This window comes from Macrotis lagotis, chromosome 3, assembly GCF_037893015.1.
Source record: "Macrotis lagotis isolate mMagLag1 chromosome 3, bilby.v1.9.chrom.fasta, whole genome shotgun sequence".
Lineage (NCBI taxonomy): Eukaryota > Metazoa > Chordata > Mammalia > Peramelemorphia > Peramelidae > Macrotis > Macrotis lagotis.
Genome location: NC_133660.1, coordinates 220,551,641 through 220,565,282, shown reverse-complemented (window position 1 = coordinate 220,565,282; position 13,642 = coordinate 220,551,641). Strand labels below are relative to the sequence as shown.

Below are 13,642 nucleotides of genomic sequence, written 5' to 3'. Positions count from 1 at the left end.
TGACCTTCCTTAGGAGGAATAAAAATGAAAAGATTGGGTTCTGAAATTCTTTCCTCCTCTGAATCCTAGGAAAGAATTTGTGCCCATAGATTCTCTGAGACTTTTCTGTTGCAAACAGAATGCAGTATATACATTCTGCAAGTCTCTTTTACAAGTCCTTTCATTTCTATAGTTCCAAGGGACTGTAGAACTTCTTAGTTCCCTCCTAGAAGCTCTCATCCACATAAATTACAAAAACTGCTTACTTCAGCATTTGTCTTGGGAAGGGCAGCTTTTGAACCTGTTTAATCCTGCCCTTCTCCTACCTTTTACTCTGCTAACTTGTTCTTGCTGATCAGTTAACAATTAATAAGCAAGTTAACAGGTCTTTTTAGAACTCATAGAACCTAATAGATCCTTTCTACATAAAATCCACACTGTAATAAGCAGCACAAGTGGTTTTTCTGATCACTCAGCCACCTCATTTGTTTCTGTTCCTATTGGAAAGTCCACTAGACCAAGGATCAATTAGGAAGTGACTGTGGCAGGAATCACCTCTCTCCTCAAGAGGAGCTGACCCTGTCCACCTTTTCTTCCACACAACCTCATATGCAGAGACTCCTGTGCACATTCATTAGAAAAAGAGTTCTTCCATTTACGGTCATATTACATAGGACCAGAGAAAAACCAGTAACCACATAGGGCAAAAGAGCCACTATCGGCCAAAGATTGTTATCACCTATGCAGATCTAGAGATAAGCCAGTGTCCTGTAGGATCAAAGTTAGAGAAAGAAACAGGGGAAAAAAACCAGGAGCTGTCAATCAAAAGCCAAGTGCCAGTATAGTTGTGGGAGGAAAGAAAAAAGATGGAGCGTTGAATGGAAGGCAAAGAAATTGGTGGAACAAGGAGTTGGAACAATTTGGAACTTAGAAGTGGAGGAAACAGCCATTAGGGAAAGCTAGAGCTATTAGAAGAGAAACTCCCAACTTCACCCTGTACTAATGACAGTGAGTATAAATCTAGTCGCAGATTTTCTGAGCAAGAGTATGGAAATTTTAGTCACTTTATTTGAATAATGATTATAGTGATTCACAGTTCCACCTAAAATGCACTACTGTGCCTGTCTTCTCCAAATCCTTCCAACACTGATTATTGTTATTTTTGGTCATTTTTTTCCCAATTTTCTGGGAGTGAAATAAAACCTTGGGGTTGCTTTGGTTTGCATTTCTCTTATTTTTAGTGATCTGAAGCATTTTTTCAACTTCTATTCATGGTTTGCAATTATTTTTTGAGGATTGATCATATCCTTTGACTATTTATCAATGGTTTTTGGCATGTGTATGTATATGTATATATATATATATATATACATATATACATAACTATGTGTACAAACTGTAAAACTTAAAAATTTAGGGTTAAAATAAAACAATAGAAATATGTTAGACATGAAGTTTATTCTCTAAGATTTACTGAGAAATTCATAGGTGATAATGGTCACCCTGATCAGAGAAAGAAGGAAGTATTTATCCATAAACCAAGGATAAAGCCTGCCTTGTCTTTTAGATGCTAGTTAGTGTTTGTAAAAAAGGGGGAAAGAAGCGACTATGGAAAGTAAAACATACAGGAAGAACTCAGAGCCAGAGGTGATTCTTAAAAGTGCCATTAAACCTTCTTGGAGACCTCTCTAGCAGGTTGCACAATTGCTCTTCAGAGAATACCATCATTATACAATATTATCTGGTCTAAAAGAGAATCCATTTTTATCTATTCCTGTTTTAAAATATTATTAAATTATTATTTAATTAAATTATAATGTGTAATTTAAAATATCATGAGGGCAAGACAAGTGTTCTAGCTGTTCTAATCATTTGTATTCATAATTTGTAATGAGTCTGAATTTGTAATTAACCTATGGGGGAGATAACATTCCATTTCTAACAACAGAAAGAAATTACAATCTTTGCTAGGAATATAGGTTTGATATGTATTAAATTTTCTCAACACAAACACACACATATTCTACTCCACTTCATTTCATCTCCTCCTCCAAAAGATTGCCCCCTTTATTATTCTTATTCTATTGCATTTACTATCTCTGTGATGATTATTATGAAATCTACTAATTTTACCTTATTCTCTCTGCCTCAATTTACCTCTCTAAATATTTTTCATATATCTTATGTCCAGTAGATATCTTTTTTTTTAGGTTTTTGCAAGGCAAATGGGGTTAAATGGCTTGCCCAAGGCCACACAGCTAGGTAATTATTAGGTATCTGAGACTGGATCTGAACTCAGGTACTCCTGACTCCAGGGCCAGTGCTCTATCCACTGAGTCACCTAGCTGCCCCTCCCTATTACTTTTGAGGGTACCACCATCCTCTGAGTCTCTCAGCTCACAACCTAGGAGTCATCCTGATTTCTTCACTATCTCTCACCCTATCATATCCAAGCTCTAAGGCCTTTCTATTTCAACTTTGAAACATCTTTTGAATAAGCCCCCTTCTCTCCTCTAACATTGCCACCCCCTGGTGACATCCCCCCTCATTCCCCTCATACCTCTATTATTATAATAGTCTATTGGTGGGTCTGTCTGCCTCAAAAATATATATTCTCTCCCACTACACTTCATTCTCTATTCAGTCTCTAAAGTGATTTTCCTAACCCACTGGACTGATCATGTCATTTTCCTAATCAATAAACTCCAGTAGCTCCCTATTGTCTCTAGGAGCAAACACAAAATGTTGCATTGGCTATTCAAAGTCCTTTATAACCCAGCCCTCTCCCACCTTTCCAGTCTTTTTATTCCTTCCTCCTCAACATGTACTCTTCAATCCAATGTTTCAATCCTGCTGTCTGTTTCACAAGTAAGAATTACTAATTGTCCTCCAGGACCAGAATATTCTCCCTCTTCCTCTCTGACTATTGATCTCCTGACATCTCTTTAGTTCCAGTCTTCCTCAACTCTTAATTTCAGTGCCTTCCCTGTGTTACATTATTTCCTATTTATTTTATATATAGCATGTTTTGTATATTTTAATGTCATTTTTCCCCTTTAGATTGTAAGAATCTTGAGATCAAGGACTATCTTATACCCTTTTTAAAAAAATTCTCAGCACTTAGCTTTATTATTTATAAATGGTTATTGATCAATTGATTGATATGTCTCACATATATATATATATATATCAGTTGTCTATTTATCTTAGATATAAAACCCTTATCTCAGATATTTACTACAAAGCCCCACCCCACCCCATTTACTGCTTTCCTTCTTAGTGTTGCAAGGTCTTCCTGTTGGTGCAAAAGCTTTTCAGGGCAGCTAGGTGGTAAATAGAGTGCCAGCCCCGGAGTCAGGAGGACCTGAGTTCAAATTTGATTTCAAGACACTTAATATTTAGCTGTGTTACTTTGGGCAAGTCACTTAACCCTATTGCCTTACTATCCCCCCCAAAAAAAAGTTTTTCAGTATAATGAAAGCAAAATGGTCTGTTAACTTTGTTAATGACCTCTATCCTTTGTTTATTTAAAAACATAGCTTCTTCCTCCAGCTGTAAAAGACATAGAACTTGCTTTTCTTTTTAACTTTGTTTATAATATGATCTTTAATAGTCAGGACACATATTCTTTTTAATATTTATTATAGAATATGATATAAAATATTGGTCTAAACCTAATTTCTTCTAATTGTCAACTCTGATGATTTTTTTTACATTTTCATCCTTCTTGACCTCTATTTAGTCTTTGACATTGTTGAGCTCCCTCTTCTCCTGGATATTCTTTACTTTCTGTTTTTTAGTTGCTGGTTTTTTTAAATTAAGTTTTGTGAAGATGCTTTCTCTAGGTTCTGTTGCTTCTCACTTTTCTTAACTACATTACTATTTATAAAAATCTGGGATAAGAGCCAGTGAAAGTGGCCCTGAAGGTTCTGTAAAATGGGCTAATCTTCCCTTTGGAGACCAACAGAGCCATGATTGGGGTAGCACCTGGTGTCAGAGTGGTCCTTTTCCATTTAGCCATTCAGAGTTGTGGGACACAGGGCTAAGTGGGTGAGGAGTGGATAGTACATGTTGTAAAGGGGGTGAAATGACACTGTACTGACATCCACTGCATCCTTGGTCAGCGTTCGTTGTCTTGACTTCAGTCTTGCCCCTTGACTTTGATGACTCTGGGAGAGAGAGTGAAGCTGACAACTTTGTGCAACTCTGCCTTGCTTAAATCCAATTAATCATCGTATGTCTTTGGTTCTCTTCAAAAACAAAGGTCTAGTAATAACAACAATTGCATAGCGGATAGGGATCCAGGATGACTAGACTATCCTGGTCCAATAGGAAAGAGAGAAATGGATTTGGAGACAGGGACCCAGGTTAAAATTAAATTCAAGGTCTAGAATTTATATACAGTGTGACTGACTTTGAAAGTCCACAAAGGGCAGCTTGGTGGTGTGGTGAATAGGGCACTAGCCCTGGAGTCAGGAGGACCTGAGTTCAAATCTAGCCTCAGACATGCATCACATAACCCCATTGCCTTCAATAAATAAAATTTAAAAAAAAAGAAAGTAGCAGAGCGAATATAAAGGAAAAAACTGAAGATTAGGGAGAGAGAAGGGATGATAGAGGGAACATTCTACTCAAGAAGACCGGAAGAAATGGGATGAGCTTTAGGGAGATGTAGACTTTGGTGAGGAAAGTCCCCACCAGCTCTAAATCTAAAGATCTTATGAACTGTAAGATTCTAGGATTCCAGGCTCTGGCGATTTCCACTGGCTTTAAGCCCAAGACAGACTGCAGTGGCCTTCATATTCCTTATTTGTCTGGATAAAGGCCAGACAAACTCATGCCTGGCCAAGAACCAGAATTCCCTGCCTCTAACACCAAGAAACTTGAATGCAGTACCTTGCTTTGGTATCTTTTGTACTAGGAATGTTCTATGATCATTCATCATTCTCTTTTGAACCAGAGTCCTCACACACTCACTACTCTATAGATTAGGGATTCTAAAACCTTGAATTTGTTGATAGATTTCAGATCAGCAAAGGGAAAATGGGGGGGGGGATCACATTTTTCCCCTACTAAAAATTTATTTCTTTTGTAATCTTAATTGTTTTTTTAAACTTTTAAAACATTATTCTAGAGACTGAGAAAGAGACCTCTACCTATGCACAATTGTCCCTGGAAGATACTCTCACTAGAGGGGAGACACCTCTCCAATTTTATGTCCTAGACTGCCTATCTCTTCTTTACCTAGGTTGTATTTTTTTGTCTTGGTTACCATCTCTTTGCCTCTGCTACTGTCTTTATCTCCATTTTATTTTATTAATAAATTTAATTTCTTATTTCTTTTGTCTCTGGGAATCTGTCTCTTTTTGACATTCTCCATTTCTGTTTCTTCCAGGGCTTCCCATCCCTGTTCACTCCCTTAACTTTGTTGCTCCTGATATCACTGCTTCCATTGCTAGAAAAAGGGCTCAGAATAAAATCATTGGTGGCCTCACCTATATTTCCCACTCCCAGCCCTGGCAGGCCAACTTGTTCTTGTACTGAAGGTTTCATGGAGAGGGTATCCTGCTGTACAATGTATGGGTCCTAATAGCTGCTCACTGTGTCCCCCAGGGTCCTAGGGTGTTCCTGGAGATGTATAATCTTCAGCACTAAAAGCTCTCATAGCAGTTGTTCAAAGTAAACCTCCAGCCACCGAACCATTACACAAAATCATCCGCCAAGACCTAATGCTGCTCTACCTTGAAAAACCAGTGAATCTAGGGTGACTAGGTGGCACAGTGGATAAAGCACTGGCCCTGGAGTCAGGAGTCCTTGAGTTCAAATCTGACCTCAGACACTTAATAATTACCTAGCTCTGTGAACTTGGGCAAGCCACTTAACCCCATTTGCCTTGCAACCCCCCCCCCAACACCCGGCAAATCTGACCTGCAAAGTTCAATATATCAAACTGAGACAAGGCTGTGCCAGCCCTAGGAAAGCCTGCCTGGTGCCAGATTAAGATACCATTTCCAGTCCTATTATCTGTTAACCCAGAACCCTCCAGTGTGTCAAAATCAGAGGAAAAATGCAATTGGCCTGCCCAGAAGCCTTCACTTGGGCATGGTCTGTGCTGGGAATGAGAAGGGTGTGCAATGAGACCCTGTAAAGCCCCATATCTTGGGTATGGAGGAAGACTCTGCCCTGACCCAATATCCACCAAGCCAAGTTATTATCATACTGTAACCAGAATGAAATGAAGAAGCAGTGACACACTTCCTCTAACCACCCCAGAAAGGTTCCTCCCATCTGTCTCTAGTCTTTCCCTCAGGGATAAGTGGCCTAAAACTCCATAAAGGGGCCCAGCATCCTGATTTCCTCAGCCCCTGATCCTTCTGCTCAATGGAATTGACCTTCCCTCATCCTCAAGGACTCAGGTATGCTGACCTCCCTGTAACAGATCTCTCTATGAACCCATGTTTCCTCATTCCTATTTCTAGGTTGTATTCTAATGCATGGAAAGGAAATAAAAAGTTTTAGGGATGAAAATGACATTAGAGCAGAAGAGACCTTTTAGATAGACCATCTACTCCAATTAGTTTTTACAAATGGGGTAATTAAGGGTTAAAGTAGCTTCCTATGTCACATAGCCATGATGTAGCACAGTCAGATTCAAACCTAATTTTGATTATCTAGAACAGATGAACTAGAACACTGGTTTGAAGTCTATTTTCCTTAGAGCTTCTCATCTTACCTTGACATAAGTTTGTCCTTCATTTTTGAAGAAGACTATGACATCAGGAAGGTGATGCCATGATAAGCACATGAATTGGATTGGGGGAGGGGTATGCTAAGTCATCAACCTTACTTTCTCCTCTAGAGTCATCTGGGTCCAGTGACCAGATTTGAATCAGGACAACTAGAGATGCCCTGGATGTGAGGCAACTTGCCCAAGGTCACACAGCTAGTAAGTGTCAGAGGTTGGATTCGAACTCCCATCCTCCTGATTCCAAGGCCAGTTCTCCCTCCTCTGTGCCACTTAGCTGCCCGTAACATAGCTTGGAATTCACTATCTAGGGTGAGGTGATACTAGAGGTGACTAATGAGTTCTGATTTCTGTAGCCTAAGCCAGGAAAAGTCACAGGCTTGATTTAGTCAGCCATTAGCATTACAGATATTAGAAGTCTAGCTAGCCTTATAGTGTTTGATATAATTTCTTAGGTGAGGGGGGGGGTGCTTTCAGTGATGCTTAAAGACAATTGGGATAAACAAAAAATAATCGAGCAAAATAAAAATTCAATTAGATGACAGAATTATAAACAACCACACAACCACAGGAGGTGAGGTAAGCATCAGCTTTTTTAAGGCCGAGGTCTTTCTGGACCAGATGTGTCAGGCAAACATGGAAAAGTCAGACTTCTAGATCTATACAGTATGAGGGGCAGGGTATATCAGAGAATAAGAACAATGAGAACAATTGAAGTATATACCCTTCTTCTCCATACCCCCATCTCTGAGATGCAATCAAAAAACAAAAACAGTTGTCCTATGGAAGTTCAATTAGCCTCTATAGTCTATGTTAGTGAGATCCTCCACGAAAAGCAAAAAGCACACATGTTTCAAATTCACCATGTCTGAAATGAACCAACAATTTTTTTCCACAAACTCCTCTATATATTATATATATTTTTTTTTGGCAAGGCAATGGGGTTAAGGGACTTGCCCAAGATTACCCAGCTAGGTAATCATTAAGTGTCTGAGGTCTAATTTGAACTCAGATCCTCCTGACTCCAGGGCCCATGCTCTACCCACTTGAATGTTAATTTTGGTTCAGCATACTATCATCCTCCCAGACCCTCAGACACCCTTATTCATCACCATAATTAGAAATTCTTGTTTCTTAGGAAAGTGGCAAGAAGTATGACCTCAAATAAACTTTTTTGTTTTAAAAAATGCACTTGCAAAGGAATTGAGGAAAGAGATCTTAGACTTTAGGATACCACCCTGTAGGGAGGAGAGATATTCCAGGAAATCATGAGGTCACTGCTGGGAAGGGAACAGAGTGGGGTTGGATTGAGCTGGGAAAGATCTCATCAAGGGAAGAGTCACCCTATGAGGAAGCATGCCATATGGTTAACTTCCTATTTTAACACATTCTTGCTACTTAAGTGCTAAGCTCAGCTGTTTCTACCTGCTGAAATACTCTAAGTAATCCTCTACATTTTGGTATCCTGGGGCAAAGAAAATAGATTATATTAGTAGCTCTGTATAGGTAAGAGGAATAATTTTGTTGCTGGAAAATGTGGCCAGCTAAAGGCTTCGGGGGTTCAAGCAGAACTGGAAAGAATTTCCTTAAAAGATCTACTCCTTGTGTGGCCTTGGGCAAGCCACTTAACCCCATTTGCCTTGCAAAAACCTAAAAAAAAAAAAAAAAAAAAAAAGATCTACTCTTGAGCCAGAAGAATTTAGGGACAATTACTAGAAGCTAAGGGAGAGAAAGAATAGGGAATTAACAGCAGCAGCCATAGGAGCAGTAGTCACCATCGGGGTATGGGCAGTGAGGAAGGGGATAGGGGCAAGAAAGGTTATTTGAGGGATCCCAAAGAGTGGACTGGCTTCCCAAAGGGAGACTGCCATCAGGGGACAAGCAGGAACCAAAGGTAGAGGGGCATGAGTTTATTTGGGGGGGATCACGTTCCCTAAGAACAGGCTGGCTTTCCAAAGGAAGACCAATCCCTCAAGTGAGGATAGGGTGAGTTTTTTTTTTTGTTTGTTTGTTTGTTTTTGGCAAGGCATTGGGGTTAAGTGGCTTGCCCAACTAGGTAATTAAGTGTTTGAGACCAGATTTGAACCCAGGTACTCCTGACTCCAGGGCCGGTGCTTTATCCACTGCGCCACCTAGCTGCCCCCAAGGGTGAGCTTTTAAAGGAGCTTGAAGGTGAGATGATTAGGTATATGTTGATGGAGACAGTAAATCAGGGAGCAGAGATGGGGGTATGGAGATGAAGGGTATACCTCAAAGCGCAAACATGAAACAATTAAGGACAGCAGAAGCAGAAACTCCAAAACTTCATCTTTTCAAGAAAGGATCCAGATCCACTGTTTTGTTGTTAGGGACCTGTCTTGTGCCTGGGGGCAGGTACTTAGAGTCCTTGCCTGGGAGGGACAAGGTGCTTGACTAAAGTTCATTGACCTCATCTCCTTAGCTTGGTCAATAGGATGCTGGTAGGGACATCTAGGTGAGTCAAAAGCCTGGAGGCAATGTGATAGAGTCAGTGTTAAATGTAAGGCCAGGTGAGAACAGATCAATTATAAAACCTATTTTTTCATCCAATATTTCCTCTAATATAACTTGAAGGGTAGTTTTTCCAAGCGGGAAGGTGGAACTGAAGGGTGAAGCCCAAAAAAGGAAGAAGTACAGGGAAGACATGTTCTAGCAATGAACTGATAGCAAGGATATTGAGTTACTACATACTTAATAATTATGAACACTTGTATCCTTGTTTGTCTCACTGACTCCCTTAAGGAGTGGTCTACCTGCTAAGAATTTGTTCTTTCCATGGCCATACCTGCTTTCCATGCTGGAGGTACCTGGTAAAATTATCCCCTTCTCACTCTCTCTTTCTATTGTCTGCTACCTATAGGTTTTATGGTAAATCTTTGAAAATAAACTTCATGTATAATCTAAATTACTTTTGTTTTATTCTAACCCCAAATTATTAAGTTTCACATATGTAAAGTACCTTGTAACTGTAAAAAAATTATTTCATAGTTGTGGCTCTGCCCTCACCCCAATATTTAATCTGTTTCCAATGAATATTGATTTTACCCAGTGAAGAGGCCTGAGTTTGAAGTCTAGAAAATCAGAACAGGAGGATAATGAAGGCAGGTTGGCCTGGTCCCTTCCCTAAATAAGAATATCTGGCAGGAATTCCTCAATGAGGGGCGGCTAGGTGGCGCAGTAGGGGTGGCTAGGTGGCGCAGTGAATAGAGCACCGGCCTTGGAGTCAGGAGTATCTGGGTTCAAATGTGACCTCAGACACTTGATAATTACCTAGCCGTGTGGCCTTGGGCAAGCCACTTAACCCCATTGCCTTGAAAAATCTAAAAAAATAAAATAAAAAAAAGGAATTCCTCAATGAGAAAAATAGGGGTGGTGGTAGAGTCTTGTAGAGGAATATTTCATTGTAAGCAGGTCAAAGAGATGTTAGGATGTTCCAAAGAAAGAAAGTGACATCAAAATCAACACCAAATTAAAAGAAAAAATAAAAATGAGATTATATGGTATCCAACTGAAACAATTCTGACTTGACATATGTGAACCACTTTTTTTAAATTTTATTTTTAAAATTTTTTGGTAATGTTTTATTTTCCCCCAATTACATATCAAAACAATTTTTAACATTTAAAAAAAAGTTTTGAGTTCTAAATTTTATTTCTCACTCCCTCCCCACTTTCCTTCCTGAGATAGAAAGCAATCTCTGATATATGTTATACATATGCAATTATGTAAAACAATTCCATGTCGGTCATCTTCTGGAAGAAAATGAACCAAAAGAAGAGAGAAAGAAAATAAAAAATAGCATACTTGGGTCTGCATTCAGAACTCATGAGTTCTATCTTTGAAGACAGCATTATTCATCATGAATCCTTTGAGATCGTCTTGGATCACTATATTGCTGAGAAAAACTAATTCATTCATAGCTATTTATTATACAATATTGTTGTTACAGGGCAGCTAGGCGGCACAGCATATAGAATACCAACCCTGGAGTCAGGAGGACCTGAGTTCAAATCCAGCTCAGACACTTGATAATTACCTAGCTGTGTGATCTTGGGCAAACCACTTAACCCCATTGCCTTGCAAAAACAAAAAAACCCAATATTGCTGTTATTATGTACAATGTTCTGGTTCTTCTCATCCTACTCTGCATCATGATGTTCAAGTAAGTCTATCCCAGATTTTCTGAAATCATTCTTTTTATTTATTTGTTTATTTATTTAAGTTTTTGCTAGGCAATGAGGTTAAGTGGCTTGCCCAAGGCCACACGGCTAGGTAATTATCAAGTGTCTGAGCTGGATTTGAACTCAGGTCCTCCTGACTCCAGGGTTGGTATTCTATATGCTGTGCCTCCTAGCTGCCCTGTAACAACATTATTGTATAATAAATAGCTATGAATGAATTAGTTTTTCTCAGCAATATAGTGATCCAAGACGATCTCAAAGGATTCATGATGAATAATGCTGTCTTCAAAGATAGAACTCATGAGTTCTGAATGCAGACCCAAGTATGCTATTTTTTATTTTCTTTCTCTCTTCTTTTGGTTCATTTTCTTCCAGAAGATGACCGACATGGAATTGTTTTACATAATTGCATATGTATAACATATATCAGAGATTGCTTTCTATCTCAGGAAGGAAAGTGGGGAGGTACTCCTGCCTCCAGGGCTAGTGCTCTATCCACTGCACCACCTAGCTGGCCCTGAAACCATTCTTGAAAAACTTTTTGATGCCGAAAATTAGGAAATGGATAAAAGAACAGACGATAAAAACCATTTCCTAAGGAAGTTAACCAATGTACATCAACAAAAAAGAGACTCCAAAAAGGACCCTAGTAAGCCAATACTTGATTTCCTTACAGAGTTAAGGCAACTGAAGGTTATATTGGTTTAAAATATTTACTGTTTTTTTCTTAATTCAGTTCCTAAGTTTAGTCCTTGGCTCACGGAAGCTCAGGAACAGTCTAGGATTTTCTTTTTGTATGATTCCTCTTCAGTCTTGTTATTTCTCTTCTAAGGCGGAATCAACTACAATCCCTATCTCCTGGAACAAAGTCCCATAGGAGTCTGAGATCCTGAAACTTTAACCAATAAATAGTAGCTCTTTTGCCTTAACAGCTTAGAGGAGAACAGATTTCTTTTATCCTTGGGATTGATAAACGAGATTTAAAGGTATAGAGACAGGCTAGGACAGGATAAGAATGGGGAATACAATAAGTGGTTTTGCTTGGCTGGTCTCCCACTGCCTCCTGGGCCATATCCATCATCCTGATCCATACCTGGTCACTGAAACAGATGGCTCCAGAGGAGAAAGTGAGGCTGGTGACCTAGCACAGCCTCCCCTCACTCAAATCTAAATCTTGTGTTTGTCATTGCCTCACCTCCCCTGATGTCATGATCTTCTTTAAGAAGACAAACAACAATGACCACAACAATGTAGAATACATAGAGGGAAGTAGCAAGAAACAGAGTTGGAGAGCTATATTGGAATCTAATTGTGGAGAGCACCGAATGATCCTTTATTAAGTAGGCAAGAAGAATTCACTAAATGTCTTTGGTGAGAGGAGTGATATGATCAGAAAGGCACACTGAAAAGATTACTAGGGCAGCCTTGTGAAGGAAACACCGAAGAAGGGATGCATTGAATTCAGAGTGGATAGGAGACAGGGAAGCTGGGTATGCAGTGGGCTTGGAGACCAGAAGACTCATCTTCCTGAGTTCAATTATTCTTCAGATACTGTGTGACCCTGAGCAAGTCACCTAATCCAATTTGCCTCATTTTTCTCATCTGTAAAATGAACTAGAGAAGGAACTGGCAAGCTACTCCAGTACCTTTGTCAAGAAAACCCCACTTGGGGTCACCAAGAGTCGGTTACAACTGAAAAATAACTGAGCAACAACAGTAAGTTAGGAGGCTAATATTGAGTCTAGATTAATCAGAAGCATTTATCATAGAATCTTTGCTCTCTATGACCACCAAGATCAAATTTAAAATCCTCTGGATGGTGTTTTAAAGCTCCTGATAACCTGATCCTCCCCTACCTTTCCAGGATTCTTACACCTTACACCCTTACATGTCCTCTTTGGTCCAGTGACACTGGCTTCTGTTGTTCCTTGAACAAGTTCTCCAGATCCTTACTCAAGACTGTCCCCCATGTCCGAGATTCTGTCCTTCCTTCTCTGACTCCTGGCTTCCCTGGCTTCCTTCAAGTTCCAAACCCACGTTCTACCAAAAAACCTACCCCCATGCTCCTCGATCATATCTCTGATTTATCCTGTCTGTGTTGTTTAAACATTGTTGTTAATTAAGACTGTTTTCTTCCTCATTAGCCTGTGAGTTCCTTGAGATCAGGGACTACCTTTGGCCTTCCTTTGTATCCTCAATACTGATACACAATGGGTAATTAAAAATGCTTGTTGACTGATTGACTATTTTGTATTAAAGATAACTATTAGAGTCCCTCCCACATGGTCATATTTACATAAGTTGCATTTTAGGTAAGCTTTGTAGTAGTATCTTCCCGCCCACTGCATAGATAAATAATTTTCTGGAAAGATAAAAATGAGGGTCTAGACCAAAGTGATGGCTGTAGGCAAGATAGATACAAGAGATATATATGGTAGAAAAAACCAAGGTTTAGTAGTGCAGAGGGAAGAGTTAAACATTGACTGAGCCTTGTATGAGTCTTTGAGGTGGTTATAAAGATGAATCAACAATGGATATAAATACCTCCTTGGAGCTCATATTATATCTGATGGGGAAGATTGGATGTTAACAAAAATAATTATAATGTAAAATAAAACATGATACATGCTGAATAGAAGTACAAACTATAATTGGCAGAGTATTTCCACTCAGGGAAGAAAGACTTAATTATAATATTAGTGACCTTCACTAAGCTCAC

General features: G+C 39.3%; 1 protein-coding gene across 1 annotated transcript in view; it reads left to right on the top strand.

Moving 5' to 3' along the window:
- Nucleotides 1–6,345: 6,345 nt before the first annotated feature.
- HTT (huntingtin) overlaps nt 6,346–13,642 on the top strand; it is a 222,910-nt gene continuing 215,613 nt past the window's right edge. Inside the window, exon 1 of the mRNA XM_074229872.1 lies at nt 6,346–6,395. Within this exon, the coding sequence (XP_074085973.1) occupies nt 6,361–6,395 (35 nt within the window). The 5' untranslated portion in view covers nt 6,346–6,360. The remainder of the gene's footprint in view (nt 6,396–13,642) is intronic.